Source organism: Pholcus phalangioides, unplaced genomic scaffold (genome assembly GCF_987345545.1).
Source record: "Pholcus phalangioides strain wild (caught in Gottingen) unplaced genomic scaffold, Ppha-v1.0 ptg000039l_1, whole genome shotgun sequence".
NCBI classification, from domain to species: domain Eukaryota; kingdom Metazoa; phylum Arthropoda; class Arachnida; order Araneae; family Pholcidae; genus Pholcus; species Pholcus phalangioides.
Window position 1 is genome coordinate 20417199 of NW_028301625.1, and position 22786 is coordinate 20439984.

The 22786-nt window shown below is 33.6% G+C and overlaps 1 protein-coding gene across 5 annotated transcripts in view; it reads left to right on the plus strand.

Moving 5' to 3' along the window:
• The first annotated feature begins 1270 nt into the window (after window positions 1–1270).
• Window positions 1271–22786, plus strand: part of Ku80 (X-ray repair cross-complementing protein 5 Ku80) — a 59516-nt gene continuing 38000 nt past the window's right edge. The window contains exons 1-10 of one of the 5 annotated variants that reach the window (XM_089253518.1): window positions 1271–1350; window positions 1757–1826; window positions 3062–3175; window positions 4408–4594; window positions 10377–10548; window positions 11820–11960; window positions 16486–16600; window positions 19784–19916; window positions 20100–20212; window positions 21240–21302. In XM_089253518.1, coding sequence (XP_089109644.1) covers window positions 1800–1826; window positions 3062–3175; window positions 4408–4594; window positions 10377–10548; window positions 11820–11960; window positions 16486–16600; window positions 19784–19916; window positions 20100–20212; window positions 21240–21302 — 1065 coding nt within the window. In that variant the 5' untranslated portion in view covers window positions 1271–1350; window positions 1757–1799. Of the gene's footprint in view, window positions 1655–1756; window positions 1827–3061; window positions 3176–4407; window positions 4595–10376; window positions 10549–10824; window positions 11003–11819; window positions 11961–16485; window positions 16601–19783; window positions 19917–20099; window positions 20213–21239; window positions 21303–22786 lie in introns of all 5 variants that reach the window. The other 4 variants (XM_089253515.1, XM_089253519.1, XM_089253517.1 and 1 more) reach the window with 4 other exon arrangements.

Below are 22786 nucleotides of genomic sequence, written 5' to 3' on the forward strand. Positions count from 1 at the left end.
TGATAACATACATAATTTCAATCTTTGATTTCAATAAAGAATAAAAGTTCAACGAGTCTCTTGAAAATACGGAAATAATGGGACATTTTCATAAAAAAGTTGGGATGGTTAAAATTACGTGAAAATATGTGTCATAATAATCATCGTAGCTCATAGATATTCTTACCATATTTACAAGAAAAATACGGGAAATCGGGCTTCGAAATATGGAAATATACGGGACAATGCTAATGAGGTTTTTGGATCACGTGATATTTCCCTCTTTCTTGAGGGACGTACAAGGTAACCAATATGGCGATTTCCTGTACGACTCATGAAAGAAAGAAATCTAAATTAAAGAAACCTATAATTAAATCGGTTTTTTTTTCTTTTTAATGGGAGCTAGATATTTCGGAATTTTTTCTAACTTATCTAAATTATCGATCTGCCTGTTTTTCCTTCAAAAAATGCGTGAGGCTTGAGTAAAGCTGCTGAATTTCTTCAATGTAATTTATATGGCCCATAATTAATTTCAAAACATCCTAAACTATATGTATTGATGCAATTGGATAATATAAGACAATACGGAGACATTAATTCTCATTTTCGCGTTTGAAAAGATATAAATAAAAAGTTGAAATGAATGTTATTGCATTTATATCCAGCTCAAAAGTGGTGGGGGTTCTGGCTCATTATTTTATATTTAATTTTCTGGGCTTCGTATCTCTAAGCGAACTCAATGTTAAATCAAAAATTCAATTCAATTTTTAAAATTTTTGATGTGGCGGAAAACCCCACTAAATTTCCGCATTTCTACGCTAAAATCGGCAATTTTAACATTGATCTGTATGGGGATCATCCAGTGTATGTCCCTCAGGAGTGATGCTGATTATGATTATGACGTCTATTCGAAAAGCCTTATTATTGCCAAAAATGATGCCAAAATCAATCAAAGTTGCCAACTCGTGCTAAAATTACAGAAAAATAGCCAACCACGGGAAATGAATGGAAGCACCACTTCAAATTGCAGTGAAAACAAAAGAAAAAAACAAATATGTGAAATGAATATTCTGTTGTAATTCCATCTGTAGTTGTAATTTGGGAAGGTAATTTTAATGTTATTTGAAGGATAAAAAGTCGTTGGCTTTGTAGAAAATACGTGTAAAACCGGGACATTTTTACTAAAACGTCGGGACAGCCAGAAAAACAGAAAAAAACCAGGACTGTCCCTAAAAATACGGGAGGTATGGTCACAATACTCACAGTATAAATCTAAACACTTTTTATTTGGAGTTTCTTGAGTGGCAGCAAAAATGAACGCGCTAAACAAAACAACTGCGGTGGTTACTATATGATATCTTTGAAGTAAAAGTAAGTTGTGATATTTAGTATTGACAATGATGTTCTTAAAACTCAGTTATCGGTAGTTATTCAAAATATCGTAGAAGCAAATGAGAACAAATTAGCATGAAAGCATTTAGTAATAATTAGAGTATGAATCTGAGTCATCCAATGTTTTTAAAAATGCTTTTTTCTAGTATTCCTGAATCATTAATTTTCCATGATCATTTAATTTCAGTTTCGAGCGTAGACTTTCTTTAGAGATAAAAAATTTAGTCTTCAATTCAATGTACTTATGACACACCAAGAAACTTGCAACTGAGCTACCCAATTGGTTTGCAATTTTCATGGATTTCGCAAATGAATTTTCATCTAGTATTTGTAAAAAGTAAATATATGAGTATATTCACTGATTATGCATACTTTGTATTTTTAGGGTCAACTTGCTCAGGTTTCTGTCATATTTCGATATCTACGTCATGGCAGATGTCTTAGTCAAATCGAAGGTTTGTTTTTCTTCTCATCATAATTTTTGGAACATTAAAAATAGCATACTTAGAAAGTGCAATAATTGCAATTGGTTCACATTCATAGTGGGAAAATTTTTTATTGTATCCTGTATTTTTAAGTATAAATGTACAGAGTGATACTTAGTTTGCCAGCAAAATTTACTCCGTGAATGTGCTTGTAATCTAAAATTCTCATATATCAAATAAAACTTCAGCACAGGAAATAATGGAAACTTGCATAATTTGTTCTGCAACCCTCACACTATCCATGATTCTTTTCAAAAAATGTAGTGCTGGTTGATTTGCTGTGTTTAACCTTTTCAGCTGCATTTATGAGATATCTCGCCCAATTTGAGGCTTTGTATTTCGGCAATTACAAGATATCTCACCTCTTAAAACCCTCTTATTTTGGCAAAAAAGAGCCCATATACTTTATAACTTTGTTTCTCTTAAAAATATGTTTTCTCACCCCCACCCAAACCTGTCAGAACAAATGCAACGGGCAGAGTCAGCTTTTGTCCATATTGGGATAAATCGAAAGGCTATCCATACTTATAATAAGACAACCATAATTTTTTTTATGAACCGTGTATTTAATTTTATCATAATTATTGGTTTTTTATTGCTCTTATTGTGTGGCTGTGCTATATTTTTGATATAGTTTAGGTATATATTCGACATCATATTTTTTTAAGGGCATCTTTTTTAGCCACCTTGTTGGGCATTTTGTCTGTTGTGGCATTTGTATTTGTATTGGATAACAAGATTCTCAGTTAATAGAGACAATCAAAAAAAAAGGGAAAATCAAAGTATTAGTCACAGGTAAATCTAATTTACTATTTAACTTCGGTACATAGGCCTATAGTAAATCTAAAAATTATGCTTGTAATTTTGGTCATTGCTATAACATTTTAAATCAGTTTGACTAATTCCATAACTGGCATGCACTGCGCCACTGAACATTATGCGTGACCCTTTGACTTTGATCTGGCCAGTGCCTCAGTTAATCCAGTTTTCTGGGAGTTGATAACCCCTTTCCATATTGGTTGACAAGTTAAATGAATTCCAAAAATTTTCTCATCAGATTCTAATTTCTGTATAATCACATATAATAAAGTGTTTGAATTTTTCATTTGCCTTTTCGACCTGGGATTGGTCAAGCTGTTATATATTCTATATATATTTATATATATATATATGTTCTAAATAATGTGGTTTTTATTTTTCTGTAGGAAGCTATCATGATAATTATAGATGTTGGTCCAACAATGCATAACGAATGTAAGCATAGGCCATCACTTCTTACTAAAGCAAAGACATTCATCTCCATGATACTTCAAAGGAAAGTGAGTGTTATATCATGATACATTCCCCTTATTTGATTCTTTTCTTTTTTTACCATTCTTCAATCATAACTTTACAATTTTGTCAAAGTGCATGATTCATAAGTGTAAAACTATTGAAAATATTGTGAGGGTTATTTATATACAATCGAAACCCATTATAATGAACTCCAAGAGACTGAAGAAATCACTTCGTGATTCCAGGTATTTGCATTGTTCCTAAGTAAACTAATCTGGGGTATTTTAAATGCGTTCGTTAAAATGAGATTTTTTTGTTGCTATAACGGTATTAGTTAAAATAGGATTCGACTGTATTATGTGTTCTGGTGGTTCATGTCCGCTCCCTTGGTAAAGATCAGCATTCATTGCCACTGAGAGGCTTCATGCTAATGTTGGCATGCATATCTGCATATGACTTTAGTGAGATGGTCAATTTAAGATCATCTGATCCTGATTTGGGTCATTGCTAGATGGCAAAAATTCAACTTTACAAAAGGTTCTGTATGCCACATGTTCATGAACGCAATAGACCATACACCAACTTCGACCGTATCAAAGTAGTTTATTTACTGCCATTATAGAGTTGAGTTGGAATTGAAGGCACCATCTTTCTCAGTGGTTGCCTCAAGCTTGTTAGGGAAAATATCTTGTTATCTATATTCTTCCCCTGGATCGGACCTGACAGCAACCTTCACAGTAGTAGAGGAGCATCTTACCATCACATCACTTGGGCTCAAATGCAATAGGCTGGTTTCACCAGGAATAAATTTCATTCTTCATTGATCATCTGAAAGCCCAGACTTAAGTCTTGGAAAACATGTGAGGCAACTTGTAAGACTAGTTTATGAAAATTTGAAAAAAAAAGTATTTATATGGAAGTTTATCAATATTGTTCTCTGGGTTGTGAGATATTGTTGCTGGAATGAAATCATTCTTTGGTAATGTAACTGCAAAAACTGGTTGATGCTGTTCTAAAAAAGAAGTAGGGATTAGTTATGAATTTATGTGTGCATTTCATAATGTTTTACCAGATTTTGAACCAGTTATTCATTTTTAAATCGATTGATCAACTGTGGTTGGAATACATGATTTCAACTTAACATCACTTACTAAAACACTGTCCAATAACTTTTCACTGAAAATATCTTTAAAATAGCTGTTCACATTATTCTTCATTAAAATTAAGTTGGTCTTAGAACTGGCACTCAACTTTTCAATCTCCATCAACTTTTCAGATATTTTCAGAATCGAAGGATGAGATTGCTCTCATTTTAGCAGGATCAACCGAGACAGCCAACAGTCTCGCTACATCTGATTCTACAGAGTATAACCATATCAAAGTTGTTCAGGATTTGAGACCAGCATCATGGGATCTTCTACGATTTGTGTATGATATCGAAGGTACAGATGTGGCAGCTGATTGTATCCTTTTGCAAGAAAAAAACATTTTATATATTTTTGTTTCATCAGAAAATCTGAGACACCTGCCTAAAAATGTGCACATTCAGCAAAAACTTAATAAAATATCAAATTCAAATATATTCATTTAAAACTTATATATTAATAAACTCTTGGTATTAATGGGTTTGTCTGAACATCTGTAGCTGAGAAGATTTATGGATCTTGGGATAGCAATCTTTCCACAAAACCATGTTAGAACTGCAGAAAAGTTGGTACAACGGTTCAACAGCAGGGCATCGGCATGCCTGTGACTTTTTTTTCTGCTCAGTATTTTGAATCGTCCAAGAAATTTATTAAATTCTGTTCAACTGCCTGTGCCTTTGCTTGGTCATTCACAGCGACATACATAAATGCAATACCGTTGCAAAAGTTGCAGCATATCTACGTAAATGTTTGTCACAGATCTCTCACAAAAAATGGTTTAATCACCCTATCATGTGAAAGTAGCACATTGATTTTGGGACAGTTTCTTTCCACTGCAAAAACAGTGTGAAAATTTCCTGAGCTCCAATTTTTACAATTGTGCTTATTTACCTGGTTGGAGACATGAAATATAGTTTGATACATCCTTTGTGCTGTTACAACTGGTTTTTTTCATTATACCACAGAACAATTTGCACCTCCTGTGGGGGGGTCACCATTTTTTATTTTTGCTTTCAACGATGGCAGTGTATGCAATTAATGCCTTAAAATGGTGTAGTGTGTGTACTTCACTAAGAGCAAAAAAAGTAAAAGTGTTTAGCAGTACAAGGAGTGTGATTTTGCTCTTTATTTTAAAATATGTTTTGACATCTATCATACTCAGCAAACATACCAGAGCACCAGTATTATTAAAGATATATCTTCAGTAATATATCTGGGCAGAGTGTCAGAAATAATTTTTTCTTGGTTTAGGTCACGTGATTTGTTTCAGCTTTACTTCCTATTTTGATGCTGGAGAGTTTAAATTGGGTTTATTGGTTAGCTAGGGCAGGGATTGACAAATCCCAGGTAGTCATGATGACTATGTCTATTTCTATCGTGCAATGTATATTTTTATAAATATTGAAGCAAACCAAATAATTTGTTTAAAAGAACTCCCAAGTGTAAAATGCTTCTATGAGCTCATTAAGATCATATATATAACTAGCTGCCATCAAAATACCCCAAATATTAGTGTGTTTTCGTAGCCGGTCAATTCGTCGCGCCCAACTCGCCGCGCCTCAATTTGTCACAGTGCCAATTCGTCGTGGTACAAGTTTGTTGCAGTGTCAATTCATCACGGTACAAATTTGTCACAGTGTCAATTCGTCGTGGTACAAATTTTCCGCCGCTCCAATTTGTCTCAGTGTCAATTCGCCGCGGTACAAATTCGTCGCAGCTCCAACCCGTAGCTGTACAAGTTTGCCATCGTGTTAATTCGTCGAACCGTCGATTCTTCACTGTACATGTTCCACGCGAGCTTGTATGTAGGTTTTTGTCTTACACGGGAAATAAAAACATGAATAAAAGTGTACACGCAGTTAACTGAAAATAATTATTTTTTGTCAATGGGGAAAGGCCATCAAAATTAAAATTACAATATTAATTACATTAAAAAATTTAACTGCATATAAAAATTTAATTATATTTGAAGATTCAGTTATAAAAATTTGAAATGTTACATAATTGATTTTTGCTGTGATAAAATTTCTATATCATGTGGAAAATTTTTGGTTTGTATGATATTCCCTAAATTACAGTGAGCCTATCTTTAACGGTAAATTTCTATCTGCCCCATGGGCTCGAGAGTTTCTACCCACCCCCTCCTTCGAGAGTCATCAACATTTACTATTACAGTATCTCCATAAGAACCTGAAATATTTAATTAATAATTCAATTAAATTAATATTTAATTTTCACCGTATAAGTCACACTTCCCGCTTTTGTTGGGATTTCTATTTCTCACAGCGAAGGGAGTTGGGCGCAGATCAAGGGTAGAAATGTACAGTGCTTTTTTATGAATGACGATTCGATGAAATTTTGATATTGCCCACAGGATGAGCACAGACAAATACCATGTAATCACCAATAAAAAAGACGACTATGGGTCAGTCGCATAGATATAACCATTAATCTTATGTTTATAATCAGTCGCATATCTTTATCTGGCTTGTTTGACTATTTTGATATAGTTTTCATTAGCGCCTAAGCTTTTGGTACAAGGTTGGTGTGCTTGGTCTACATATTTCTGTTGGCAAAAACATGGAATATTGCAAAACCAAACGTGGAAATGTGTTGGTTTGCGTGTGTGTTTAAAAGTGAAATTAGAAAAAACTTTTAATGCAATTGAAAATGAATTAGCCTATTATTAATTTTCTTTATTTGAGTTTTTTGTTGTATCATAAAATAGAGATACAGATTATAAGGATGACAAAAATAATGTAGTACTTTTTAAATTAAATTGTTTGAATTTAAATTGCAATCTTCTTCTACGTATCGTTAAAAAAAAGAAAAAAATGATGATAGTTTAAAATAGCATCACTTGTTATTCTATTAATCAGGCTTTTTATTGCGATATTCACGTTAGATAAGTGTTTAAATAAAATGTTACTAAAAAAAAGGCACTGAAAATAAATAAAGGTTTAGATATTGTGGAGTGTTTATATGTACAATACGAATCGTTTTTAAAATTAAAATTATCCCAATAAATGTAGGCTATAATCAGAGGCGGATTTATAGTTTTCCCACCTGTGGGCTATTCAAACCTTGCCACCCTTTTTTCCTTCCTTTCTAATTCGTGTTCTTGATCACCAATTAATTAATTTTGGTTACGCCCTTTCACTTGAACTTGTCATCTTGGGATAAAGCCCGCATACCCCCTCCTCACCCAGGAAATATACCTCTGAATATGATCTTACATTGTCTGTTAATGTTAATTCACTTGTATTGTAAGAAGAAATTTTTACTAATTGTTGACTGGAGCCGTATGAGTGTCATGTACATGAAGTTACATACAATGGGCTAATTAAAAGTCTGATTTCATTCTTTTTACTCGAGAGTTGTTACTTTAGAGTTGTAAAAAAATCAAAAATCGATTGACATTTCAGTGGTGTCAGAGACAGAGATGCTGTTGGTGCTCAAGGTACTTTATGAAATGGGTATGAGCACCCAGAGAAATGATTCAGAAATCAATCAAAATTCCCTACTTCAAGATCAAGGCAAGTTCCAAAACTTCCGGCATCCTTGGCCAGTCAAAGGTGCCGACATGAAGGAAACATTGAGGGGGGGGGCGAAAATCGCCATTCATTCCGTTTATAAGGGACTCAAACCCGTACTCAGGAAACAAAATTGTGCATTGCATTGTATATTCATGAGTTATTGAAGTGGGGGGGGGCTCAAATGGCATCAGCCCCCAGTTTCTGGCGCCTATGGTCGGAGTGTTTGAATATTATTTCAATGTGATAATACAAAGTGATTTGAAATGTGCATTGCATTGTAAAAAAATAATTTGAAAATAAGACTTTTCGCAGCTGTTACACATAAAACTTAGATACATTGTCATAAAAAATTCCTTAAAGATATATTCTCTGCATGGATACATTTAATAGTGAATTACGGAAATCGTGCTGGGACGGCCACATTGATCGCACTTTATTATCTCCATGTGCATCCCCCAACGTCCCTTGCTGCAAGAAATGGAAATCCCTACAGAAAGCGGGAAGCACGGCCTATACGATGGAAACTAAATTTTCAAAATTTATTTGATTTCAATTTATTATTTGGGTGAGCTTCCCAACGACCCTCACTGCGAGAAATGGAAATCCCGACAGAAATGCGGCTTATATGGTGAAAATTAAATTTTAAAAATTTATTGGATCCCAATTTATTATCTTGATGTACGTTCCAATGTCCCTCGATGACTTCATTGAAGACTTTCCTTCATTTGTTAAAAATTAAAACAGAGATGGAAAGGGGGAACATTTTTCCAATTAATGAGGGGAAAAAATTAGTTCCATTTTTTACACCTACAGCAAATACCCTATTTATAAGATCACAACAAACATATGAATTTTAAAGCAATTCAAATTTTTCGTGGCAAATTGACGATACAGCAACAAAATGAGTCTGCGAAAAATTTATACCGTGGCGAAATGAGCCTGCGACAAATTTGTACCGCGTCGATGTAACATAGCCTTGTTGACGCTCACCTGACCTTTGCCCCTGATGTAATGGTAGTACATGTGTTATGTTTTATTATTGAGTTTGTGTTATGTCTATCATATACTGTATGTTTATAATTATTTTCTGTCGACTAAACAAACTTGTTACTTACGGACGTTTTCGGTGCCGACGTGTCACGAACTGTTTTAGGAAGAAAGGGAAACTAGTTTCCGAACTTGCCGCTTGGAACGCCTATGTCGATAGGGGCGCATGTGCGTTACTCCTCATTTGCATGCTTAGTGATTTGAGAGCTATATATAATCACGTCCATGCTTCAAATCGGCCTTCAGTCTCATGTAGCGCTAGAATCGCTAATCATCCGAACAACTCGGCTGGTCCGATGTTCCCGTCAGTTGCTCTCCAAGAATGCCGTTCAGGGATGTCTGCTGGTGTCCGTTCTCGATCTTAATGCCTTCGTAGATCTTGCCGACTGCGATCTGGCGTTGACTGGCATGGTCAATAGCAGTGATCTGATAGTTTCCTCGTATGACGCTGCAATCTGATGCTACCCTTTCATCACGACGTCCACCATCAGACTCCACCGCTTGAACGCCGAAATCCACGTGTAGCACGCCGATGTCCATCATTCGTCAACGCCCTGGGTTCGTCGAGATATCCGTTAACTGGACTCCATCACTTGATTGCTGAATACCTTATGTGGTTCTACCGGTGTTCGTGATATAATATCGCCTCATCAACACCCTGGGTTTGTCACGATATCCGTCATCTGACTTCTACTGCTTGATCGGTGAAGACCAAGTGTGGTTCTGTCGACATTCGTGATCCGATTCTGCCGCCTCGTCGACGCCTTGGGTTCGTCGCCGAACTCTGTGTGATTCTACTGACATCTGTGGTCGAGCATGGTTTCTTGAAGACCATAGCTGAGTGTCACTTCCGCCCTAGTCGCTTCACCATAAGTATACTTTGCGATTTTCCTACTAGTGAAGGGTTTGCCCTTGAATTGATGTCTTAACTAAAATGTTTTAATTTGTAATAATAGAAATAAATAGTTGTTCGAAACTGTTTTGTGCATTGGCAGATAAAGACATATGTTGCATCGAAATGAACCTGCGACAAATTTGTACCGCGACGAGTTTGTAGCATGACGAATTGACGCTGCAACAAATTGAATGCGACAAATTGCCCTAGACCCGTGTGTTTCTTATCTATATTGGTTTGTCAATATCTTTGAGGTTACTGAGGTTCAGGTTGTGATACAAGTTTTTAATGTAATAGAATACGAGATTTACAAAAAAGAAATTTGAGAAAATTCCATCAACCGTAGAGTTTGCAGATTACTTGAAGCAGCAATCAAATTAATGGTTGGGGGAAAAAATGTTTCTCACTATGTAAAATGGTTCATGTCATTCCATTTCTAATACCTCATCATGTCATAAACTGCTCACTCAATTAAAAATTATATATCTGAAAAACATATTGCCATGATAATTATGTTTATTCAATTATAATAGCATAATTTTCAGGTTTTTGTCCTTTGTAATGTTTTTTGTTACTTTTTTAAACTTAATTTTTGCTAAACTTCCTTCATGAAAAAATCCAGTTATTGATGCTCTGGTTGTGTCTATGGATATTCTTCAGACACAAATGAAAGAAAAGAAATTCACATCCTCGAAATTTCTGTATTTCTCTAATTTTGATGCTGATTTCTGTCAGGATCAAGTAGATATTGTTCGTAAAGGCCTAAAGGCTATGGAGATTACTATGGATATTATGTAAGTAGTTTAATGCTGTATTCTAACACTTAATTCTGATTCAAATATTATGCCCGAGCTTCTTTTTTGTATTATTCTTGATTGTTTGAATGATGTGTGGGATTTTGTTGAGTATGGAAACATTCTAAATCATATTTTTAATCAAAAATACATCCCCAAACCATACATAAAAAGTACTGAATTATTCTATTAAAACAGCTTAAAAGGTTGCATATGGTGGCCTAAATTAAAATTAATGCTTGCTATTCTATAAATTTTTTTTTAACATCCTTCAAGTAATCAAGGGTAACGCATTGGTTGTTGCAATGGATTTGCTACAAAACTCTGTGAATGGAAAGAAATTCTTCTCAAAAAGAATTCTTTTTTTGTCCGACTTTGATGGTCAATTTTGTGGAGCACAGATTGATAGAATCTGTGAAGGTCTTAGAAGTGCCAACATTGGTTTAAACCTCATGTAAGTATAAGCAGTGCATTGTTCTTCAGCTTTCATGTTTGGCTGTGTATGTAGCATAAATTTATTGGTTATCTTTTATGAGAATCGGTTTTCATTTTTGTAATTTATGATCCAGCAAAATTATTAAATTTAGCTATTTTAAAAGTTTTTGTGTAAAACTACAAAATTAATATTTTTTTAAATATTTTAAAAGTGTCATAGTATTTGAGTAGAATGGTTTAGCATTTACAATTTTTAAACTAGATAATTGGCAGAATTTAAGTACCTAAATATAGTTGATATTTTTTAAATTCTAGCTTGCAAAATGACTAAAACTAAAGGATTATATTAACTGAACATTAGCAAGTTGAGAGATTCATGATCAGTAGTTAAAAATAAAAATGTAACAAAGTGTTTATTTCTAGCACATTATTTCAAATTAAACAATAATTTAAAATTTAACATTTCAATTAATTCATTTTAAGTCAAGCATAGAAGCTTTCAAGATTTAAATCAAATGTCTTTTTTTTTTTTTTTTTAAATGGTTGAGCTTTGGACAGCCAGCTCATCACATTTGGCATAGATGTCTACTAACACTAATGAATTCCCTGGACAGATAGATCATACAGATCTCTTGGGAATACGGGAGGATCACATTATTATTGTGAATGTGATGTTCATTTTAAAATAGTTGAATAATTAAAATACGTAGAATATATATAAAATATAGAAATGTATATAAAATATATATATATATATAATGCTTATATTGATATCTAAAATCATTGACTTTTATCAATAATTGTGTTTTACTATATGGGGTTGAAATTTTTTTTAGTGGACCATATTCCCTGACTGACAGGAGTGATTGTGGAGATGGTTTGCATTCTTTTGAAGACAGAAAACCACACCAAATGGAAACTGCCCATGTAATTTGTCAAATACTGAAAGACATTGATGGTGAATCCTATTCCTTTGAGTAAGTGATGTCAGTTTCAAAATACTGAACTGAATGAGAGAAAACCTTTCTATATTTTATCAGTATGTTTATGTATCTGGTTCTTTTTGCAATTTTCTCAAAGTTGTGTTAGGATATTTTTATAGTACAAGTAACCCCTTGTTCACATTGCCTCTTCATTACAATGTGTATTCTGATATTTTGCATCTTCTATTAGAATTACTTAAAAATTTAACAAGCATTACAACCTAGATTAAAATCATCAACGGAATCATGCGTTCAGTATACCACACTTTCTCTTTGTCTTCTGATGTGTGTGATATAACGAAGGCTTAAAAAATTACTTATACAGTTATATCACTCTCTGGTCCCTGTGCTCTTTTTATAGTGTCCAATATATTCTATCTATAATGAGAGAGATAACTCCTATATAATGATAATTTCTCCGTTCTATTGAGTACCATTATATACACGTTTCACTATAACAGCTTTTTAATCAGATGTATCAACATAATCAACATAAGTGAATCTATTACAGACAAGCTTTCATAAGACAACCATAAGTATTCTTTATGGGCATTGTATAATATTTTATCTTGTGTATATATTGTTTGTAATTTTTGTTATTTGCATTTTTAATTGGGTTGCTGTATTTTTGAAATATATGACATCCATATTTTTATAGGCATCTTTTTCTCAGCCACCTCATTGGGCATTTTGCCGGTTGTGGCGTTGTATTTGTATTTGTATTTAGATGTGTGAAAGGCTGAATGTTGAATTATAGCAACTGCAAAACTTCTGAAGTTTTCATTTAGCTTAGTAGACCAGGTCAATAAAACACTGACCTATAATACCAAAGGACATTCAATATATCATATATAAATAAACAGTTGAAGAAATTTTAGAAGGTTGAAATTATCTTGAATACATTACATATCCTCCTTCTGTAGTTTTTATGCTATGCTCTACTCAAATTCTATATTTTACAAGTATATATACATGTATATAATTCTCCAAAATAATTATATAGAGGGGGGGGGAAGATTATTTTAAAATCACGTATTATGTATTGCATAGTCACTTTAAGCATTACATGCAATCAATGTGCGTATTTTCAATGGGAATTTATATGTACTTGTTTTACCCATATATACAGTGGAACCTTGTTTATACATCGCTCAGTTATACCACTTTCACGTTTATATGATGTTTGGCTTCAGTCACAAATGGTTCCTATACATTTTAATGTTGAAATAATTCATTTATTCGACTCAAAACCTCAATGGTTCGACATTTTCCCTGTGACTCAAACTCCAAATCATTTGAAAAGACATTTATATCCATCAAATGCGCACAATTTTTGTATGAAGTGAAAATGCGTTGCTGCAATAGTTCTTGCATATTGTCACCACAAAAGCCGTAAATTTCATGGTGATTTGTTGGCATATACGAATAAAGTCAGTGAACTGGCTGATGGCCATTTAGAGTGGACGCTCAAGTTATTCGTTTACTGCTAGTTTCTGAGAATATGCTGGCATGCCAAGCCTCAAAGAAACAGGTTTCAATAGTTTTGACGGCCATGTCCTTTCAGAATTTTTTCTCCCAATGTTTTCAGTGTTATCCCCAAAGTGTAGGAAAGTCCATTGTAAACATTTGGAGGGTACAGGTCTGCAGATAAGAGACACATACAGTACACATACACAGCGAGTACTTTTGATCATTTCCTATAGAATTTTTTTTGTTGTGATGCTTTGCTCACTGGCTGTGTCAAATTCACCATCCGTAATGTCGAAAAAACGAAGAGTGCTTTCTCTAAAAAAAAACTGGAAATTTTGGAAGAATTCAACAACAAATTTAAATTGATGACAAAATGTTGATCTTGCAAAACAGTTGGTATCCCTGTCAACTTTGAAAACTATTATAAAGTAGAGAAACAAAATCAAAGACCAGGCTGCTGGTTGCAAATCATCTACTGCCAAAAAACGAGAGTCCAAGATAGGAAATTTTCCGGAGTCTGAAAGATTTTGTTGCAGCTTTTTACCCGATTTTGTTGCAGCTTTTTACCCAATTTTGTGGTATTTTTTTACCCATTTCTGCTAAATTTTATTTCTTTAATATGAAATGTGATTTTAATTTTTTCCCTCTCAAGTATAATTGAAAGGATTTTTTTATAACTGAATTGGAGATGCAATTAAACACATAGAATTTTATAATATTTTATATCTCTGGTGGGGGTCTCAATTATTCGACTTACACATTTATACACATATAAATGAGGTTTCACTGTATAAATTATTTGTATATTAATTTGCCTTTCCATTGTATGTACAAAATGCCCCAGTAGTACAGTGGTAAGATGCTTGTCTTCTACTAGGAAGGCTACTGCCAGGGTTCACGGGTTCGATTTCAGGGGAAGAACATAGAAAACAAGTTCTTTACCTGTCAAGCCTGGGGCGACCACCTATAAATGGCACCTTCATTTCCCACCCAACTCTATCTGTTGGAAATTGCTGTATGGTGAAATGACCGGAGTTGGGGTGCGGTAAGGTAGTGTATGTACAATATAAAAAACATGAAATCAGGGTTCCTTTGTATATGGTTTGCTGCTATATCAAATCCACTTAGACTATATGAATCATTAAGAAAATATATATTTTATTATCCATGGTAAACAGAAGACAATATGATAACTACAGAAAAGCTCTTACAAAGAATTGCGTGAAGGTAAAAAAATTCCAGGATAAGAAGCCATAGTCCTAAGGTATTATCACTTCCAAAACAGTTTTTTCGCTTTTATAGTTTGTTTCAGGTTAACTTTGCAGTGGAGAGAAAGGTAGAGAGTGTATTCCTTCGCCGCAAAATATAGTTCCCATACATCGGAGGTTTATGATGATCATTTATATAGAATATTTCAAATTCTTTTTTGATTTTGAAAAAGATACTGAAAAAATACCGTTTTGAACCAATGTATATTCGTTTAAAATTTTTAAATTAGAAAAATATTGGTTACCATTATTAAAAATCCATGGCGAGCTCAATAACATTTTGGCGCGATTTCCAAGAAATTTTCCCCGCCAATATTACTATCGTGCTTTTTTTATTGATTGCACAGTTATATATATATATTATATCGTCATTTTGTTGAATTTTTTCCGATACAATTTTTCATTCAGTTTTGCATGTAGTTATAGGCCTACACACCCAGACGAATATTCAATCAGTTTTTTTTTTCTCGCGAAAATAACCTCCAACAAATTCAGATATTCACTCATAGATTACAGGAAGTGTCCCTCTTTTACGACAGCGCCGATACCGTTGTGAGAGGCTCTCTTTATGGGTGTAGGTTACGGTTCCAGACCCCCCCTTTTTTTATATCTATTTCTTGCCGTGTTTGTAGGATAGGGATGGTTTCTGAATTCCGATAGCAGAGGGTGTTGACATAAGTAATGTCTCTTTTTCACCCACACCAACTGCCTCCCCCACAGCAGAGGCTGTTCCTCCAGATGCCCCTTCAGTGTCTCTCCAGATAAATATAAATAAACAAGAGAGAGAGAGACCCACAATGGTTTAGGCTTGCAGTGTATTTTTTCCTTCTGTGACAGTTGTATCTTTCTTTTCACCAGAGATAGACACGCTAAAACGTTCTCCGTTCTTTTTGGCAATAATGCATAAAGCACGTTATTGAAAAAGAAGAGGAATTTTGGATTGCAGGTGGCTTGATGGAGCAACAACAATTAATAAGTAATAGAGAAACAGATAGTTCTACAACGTCAAGTGAGGATTCCATAGAATGGGAATCCGTGAAAAATTACTAAAACTGTAGTTATAATTAGTGGCATCGACGTATACCGTGCGTTTGGGTGGGTGAGCGACGGAAATTTCGGCAAGAAATGTGAGTAAAAGAATTCTAAATTTTTCCGTATCATTTTTATTATTATTTGGGGCTATTCCCAAATTCAAACGTCAAAACCGGGTTAATAGGAGTTACTAAGATACTTTTCATTAAAAAAAAAAATGATTTCAAAAACCGCACTTTAATTTGTGAAAGTATCGACAATGACTTTTTTTTTTCATTAGCTAATTTTTTGTTACTAACTGACTGCAATTTTTTTTACAAGCATTACGTTACACGTAAAAAATATTTTTTTCTGCGCGATTGGCGAGAATCAGCCATACCTTACCGAAGCCGCGCATCGATACATAGGTTAAGAGGCTTTTGTTGTCATAGCAACGACTGATGCGGTTCCCTCGTAGCTTTTTCTTCACTGCAAAGTTAACCTGAAACGGACTATAGAAGATATGTTCTCCACTGTCTTCTCTGGAAGCTCAGAAAGGAAAAAATTGCTGATCCAAGTGTGGAAGAGCTGAAACAAACTTTGGTGAATATGAGAATGAAAATTATATATAGGAGTTATAGCAAAACTATGGATTAGAGTTTCTACTGTTTATATATATAGATGCGTAATCATATAATTTCCTAATGCATGAGAAAAAAAATTCATTATATTTGTTTCATTCACCATTTTCTTTTTTGTATTATTCTTAGAGAAGCACTTCCTGCTTTAATATACTACCAGAAGAAAAACGTTCAGTCTCTTCCTTGGAATGCTAATCTTGATATTGGGAAGAACTTGACAATCCCTATAAGTGCCTACATAAAAGTATGTGTTTTTAATATTCTAGAAGTAATCTTATGGTTAAGCTGTCAAATTTCAAGCAGTAGATTGAAATTTAAGTTTTCCTAAAATAATTTTCAGCTCTTTATTTTTTCTGTAAAGCCCTTCGTGAAGTTCGAAAAAAAATAGCAATTTAGCTTTTTTTAAAATTCATTTCCTTGCAATAAAATAATAATATAAAAGTCCTTTAATACTTTCTCAGAATTATAAACTCCCATAATTTTCAGTAATAAAACCATATCAACTGATATTTTGGGGGAAGTAGAAAGGATAGAACAATAGGCTTACCCATGATGTTACATATACAATCAGATCCACTTATAATGAGCCTACTTTTAACGAGGGGCTGAATTTAACAAGTAAATTAATGCATTTGGTTTTGCACAATGCTAAATGTATGACAATACTCTCTCTTTTAGCAAGTATGTTTTCACTGTAGCTCAGATTTAATGAGTGATTTGAATGGGAAACTTGAAAAAATAAATGTGAATTGGAATTTATTGAGTTTGAGTGTGACAATCATCACTGGAATTTTTTCTTTTCAGTGTGCTTTGTTCTTTATTTTTTGTGGGAAAAATGTCTAAAGCAAATTTTCAAGTGTCAAAGTTGAAATAGAAATTATGTAGTTACTAAAAAAATTTAAAAATATATTTTATTAACCTTTTACCGGCCGAATTCAGATTCCAAGTGATTTTCATTATTTTTTTTGTTAATTTCTCCTTCTGATTTTTTAGTTAAGAGATATCAATCGAGAAATTGAAGAAAAAAAATTTCCCTATGCGTTTTCTTGAATGTTCCCAATTGGGAACATTGGCCGGATCTGACTAAACATAATTTTTGCTGTGAAGCCATCTTACAGGATGATGCAAAATTCGTCATCATTTAATAAATTTATTTTAAAAATTAAAGAATATACATATAGAATTTTAAAAATGATGGAAATAAATTTCTCTCGAATACACTCAAAAGGCATGTATATCTGGATTATAATAAAGAGCTTATGATGAGCTGAAATGCTGGTCTAAAATTCACAAAAGAATACATACATGCGGATTTAGGTGTTTGTATGGATCCCTTGGTAAGTTAAAAGATATTATTTAAAAATATAAAGAGAGAGAAAATATTATTTACAACTCTGGTACCTAAAGGCACATGCTCCTATGACTGCTTACTAGCATATACTTCCATTTTATATGGGAAACCACATTATTTGAGCAAATCATCCAAATTTTAAATCCAAAGCGAATCGGTTTTCCCCATATAAACATCTTACTTGAATGATGAGCGTAATACGGTACTATTGATTCATCGATGCTTAGTTTATCATGGAACAACCCAAACCAAATGTGTGTGAATTTTTCATTTAATTCATCATAGATAGCCAACTTATCACCGGGTTGTAAGAAAGAGTTATCCATCAAATGGAAGTTATTTTTTATGTCTCTAAAGTTATTTCTCGGCATGACAGTGGGGACAATCGGTACTGCTGTGTCTACTGAAAGTACTCCAGTAATCATTTTCACTTGGTATTCTGTGATACCCACTTAGCAAAACCAATCCAAAAAACTTTGCGATTTTTTTCCACTCAATTTTCAAATTTGATCCATGTTGTGCGACATAAATATTTGTCATCTCATCCAAGTAACTGAGGTACTCTTGCGCTAAAAATTTGAAAAAAATATCAATCGAGTCGGCTTGCACTTAGCTCAGGAAACTTATGACTGATTGCTTCAGTAGGTTTACTTATATTTTTGTCGAATGCAGTACTTTTTTTCCACTTCGGCTGCATGAATTTTAGTCTTTTGGCACTTGACACATGATGTTTTCTTATTTTTTGACTGGGTAATTATCTGATCTTTGAAAGGCAATTTTGATGTAGAAGACATGTTGATAGGATCTACAAATTCACCCACAAATGAACTACGTTGTGATCTTAAAACACAGATATCCACAAACATCTGCAGGAACGACCGGGCCAAGCATGTTGTCATCGATATCTTCCTCATCTGTAGCCCGCTCATTTTCATCAGGCAGTAGCTGGCACATTTCGAATTCATCATCAGAGAGATGTGATATATCAGAATCTCTCAAACTCAGTCTAATAAGCTACTAGTATAACAAAAAAGATAGGAAAAAGAAGTGTAGAAAGTCACAAGACCAGATATCAACTGAGAACTGAAAGACCAACGTACCAACAAAATTACTCAAAACGTAGAGGGAAGGTTGAAGGGAGGGGGGGGGGGGCAAAGTCAGTCACAGAAAAAAGGGGGTGCTGCATGTAAACATCGGAATGTGAAATTTGATACTTTTCCTTCCTTTTGAGACACACCAGAGAGAAGGAAAAAGCAATAAATTGTTTTTTCGGAATGCCACTCCTCTGCATTGCACTTTAGAATAGTCAGTAGTGGCCAATGTTCCCAATTGGGAACAATCGTAGGAAAAGTTCCCTGGAATTCAAACACATTTTTTTTTCTCTCTCATTGAGCATTTCTTATCATTCTTGGCAATATTCTACAATTAAAAAAAAATTGAGATGCATGTATGTTTACAAAAACTATTTTAATAATTAAAACATAAACTTACAGATAATTTCTATTGAAAATGGGTGATTTTAGAATAATAAATTGATATGATAAGAGCTGAATCGAATAACTTTTGTCTTTTCTAAATTAAGTTCAGAACCTTATATGTTCAGGGAAAAAAAATCAGCTATTTTCGTTAAAGAGAAATATTTTTTTTGAATTAATCAAAAGTATGTTCCCAATTGGGAACATTGGCCGTTAAAAGGTTAATATCCATACAGTGTTACATAAACTTGCTATAAGAACTTAATTTCCAAAATTTCACTTTTTTTTTACTTGAATACAATTGTGACGAGTGACCAGATTTAACGAGTATTTTTTGGAACAAGTTCCTTGTTATAAGCAGGTTCGACTGTAGGCCTATATCAGTCATTTTCTTTGGGTATACCAGATTCCCAGCTTCCTCTTCTCCCCTCTTGGTATGTCTCGTGTAGACATGTGCAAGAAATTCCAATATGCATCGTGATGAAATGCCAGTATAATGACAATTAATTATGAACTATTGGTTCCCATGGCTAACTAGCCACAAATAAATTTAACCATCACTACTGTTAATTATAATTGGCACTCACAAACTTTTTTCCAGGTGTATGAAAGCAAGGCTAAGCCATGGAAAAATGCATTTGCTCAAAAACTACATGCAAAAATTGAAAGAGAGACCACACATCATTTAAATGATGAGGCCCAAACAGAGGTATCAAAAGACAATATAATCCCAGGTTTGTAATGCTTTTGAATGCAAAAAGTTTATTTGCTTTGCTAACTTGCAGTTTTCCCTAATTACTGCAAGCTGCACTTTTTTTCACATCTGAAAAAAAGGAGTTCTATAATATAAATTAACTGAGCTGTAAAATGTTTTTAATTGAAGTAATATTTTTATATTTTTCTTTAATCATTTAAAGCATATAGGTATGGAACAACTCTGGTGCCATTCAGTGAAGAAGACAAAGTTAATATGGAATACCAATCTGGTGAAAAGGGGATGAAAGTTCTTGGGTTTACAAAAGAAGAGCATGTTAGTGCATATATATATTTGTTTTTCAATTTTTATTTACTGTTTTTTGTGAAATGTAATTACTTTTTACTTTTCTTTTTTTATTAATCAGATTCTTTGCTCCCCTGAACTTCCAGGGTTTTTAGCATTCTATGCTATGTTTTGAAATGATCTGATAGGGTTTTTTATACAATGGTACTTCGGTTTACAATTGTTTTCAATTTTTTTTGCACCTCCCAGCAATAATCAATAACTGAGAAAATATGACCATTATTGAGAGTATTGCGGCTTGTTAAGTGATTCAGTGTTAACAAAAAATTCAGTCAGAGTTGTTGCTTGCACATAAAATTATGACAATTCATCTGTCTTTCTATGCTTCATTTTGCACCCTTTGGAAGGATGTTTTACAACTGTGGAACACACCATTTATAAAATTGCCCTGGTATATTAAGTTCTATTGTGATCTACCTTTTAACTGATAGTACAATTATGACTATATCATCAAGACTCATTTGGTTAAAATAACAGTAAAAAATGGAAGAATGTTCAACTGTTTTATTTTTGACAGACTCTCTCAAAGCTTGAGAAATGTTGACAAATAAAGAATCCAAATTTAATCTCACTTCTTTAATTTTTATGTGCATATTTCCACTACGGCAAATGTGTTTATATAAACAACCTGAAAAATATCAAAAATACCAAAAATTGATTTCTGAATTCTTTATTTTTCTGCAGAAATTTTCAATATTTCACTTTACACACATATGTAGATACCCTCAAAGTTGGTCCCTTTACCCCCCAACAATAATACCAAAAATATTAATTTCCCTCTACAGTTGTACAGTATATCCCACTTAAGATGCTCTTTGATTCTTATTTTCAGAGTTCCCATTTTATTTCCATGTCAAAACATTTCCTGTTCAAGAAATTTTTTCATTTGATACATTTTTATTGTGTGGTCTTGAGTGAGATCCACGCACACACATTTTTTGATAATCTCATTGTTATTCATACATGCATTGATAAGATTTTCATTTATCTATTTCAGGTACATCGGTACTATTTTGTTGGAGATAAGACAATGTATGTCTTTGGCCAAAAAAATAGAGAGGTAACCTGTCTTTTCATCATGGTAAAAATTTTGTTTTTTAGTTTCTGACTATGTCAGCCATTTATCAATGGAAAATTGATTCGCTACCACACAAATCTGCATCTTAGAGTCAAAGAAACATAATTCCAATTTTGGTATTTTATACATAGGGAGTTTTTGGTATTTTTTGGTTTTCATTTTTATGAATTTCTCAATGCTATGAAGCATTCAGCTGAAATATCAGTTTTTCTTGGTACAGAATGATTAAACTATAATAACTCCCATTGATTTTAAGAACAAGTTATTTCGACAAACTCTTGAGGTTAAATTTGTAGGTGTATACCAAGATTAAAAACTTAGCTTGAAGAGGAGGATCACTATCATTTTTTTCATATCAGGAAAGCCCAAATCCAAGCCTAATAATTGCACTGATGTTATCGGTTGCTATTTGCTGTGGTTTCCCACTTTCAAAACACAAGTGCTTTCCAGTTTAAAAAGTTTTGCCACAGCTGATATCAGTATACCCACTGCCTATCAACATTGTGCTAAATTGTGACAAAATGCTTCATTTGTAGAACAAATGTGTGATTAAATTTGCCAAATAATGAATGCTAATTTTCCAAAAAAGTATATAAATTTGGTTTTTGTGGTCTGCTATAAGTAAAAAACATTCAACAGAAATCTTGCCTAATATACAGGGCATCCATAATTAAAAGGCTTTATTTTAAAGTAGCCTATAGGCGAAACCAGTCATCAGAAAATTTTGAAATTTTGTGGAGGAATTGAAGTGATGGGAATTTGTGTTTTATGGGAAAAAAAATTAGTTGCACATGTCGCCATCAGAGGGCATTTCACTTTGAATACCTGTAGTAAACATGTAAATATATGTGATGTCATGCAGCAGCTGTTGAAAAACCTAGAAACATTCGCTGGGGAGATCTTGTTTCTCAATGTGTTTGCTGCTCACAATAATGATAAGTTTGCGAGATCATGCTTTCCTGGTCGAATTGTTTTGCCAAAACAACAATTCCGCAGTAACTTCTCTACAAAAATATCAGACGTTTAAGAGGATTCGAAAAGGTCCAATAAAGGTTAAAAACCTTCGGAGTATAATAAGAAAATTAGAAATCACAGGATCATTGGCTGTTCGTCCTGGAAGAGGAAGAAAACCGGTTTCTCTATAGATGCAGTTCAGGAGGTTTCGCTTCAGGCTGGAAGAGGGCAGAGCTTCAAATTCTCGTAGTAGGCACTAGTGCACTTCAAAAGTCGTGACAATCCATGACTTACCTGACCTTAAAGGCAGCATTTCACGCCACGTGCTGAACATTTCCCTGCACACACTTCTGTCAGTTCTGAAACATGCCATCTTGCAATTTCACGATATTTGAAAATGATGGCCATCATGTGGAACATGTTGCAGCAACAATTGTAAAAGTGTTTAACAATTGCTAAAATTGTAAATGTTTGCCTAAATGTGTCATTTTTTTAATAAAATGCCCTCTGGT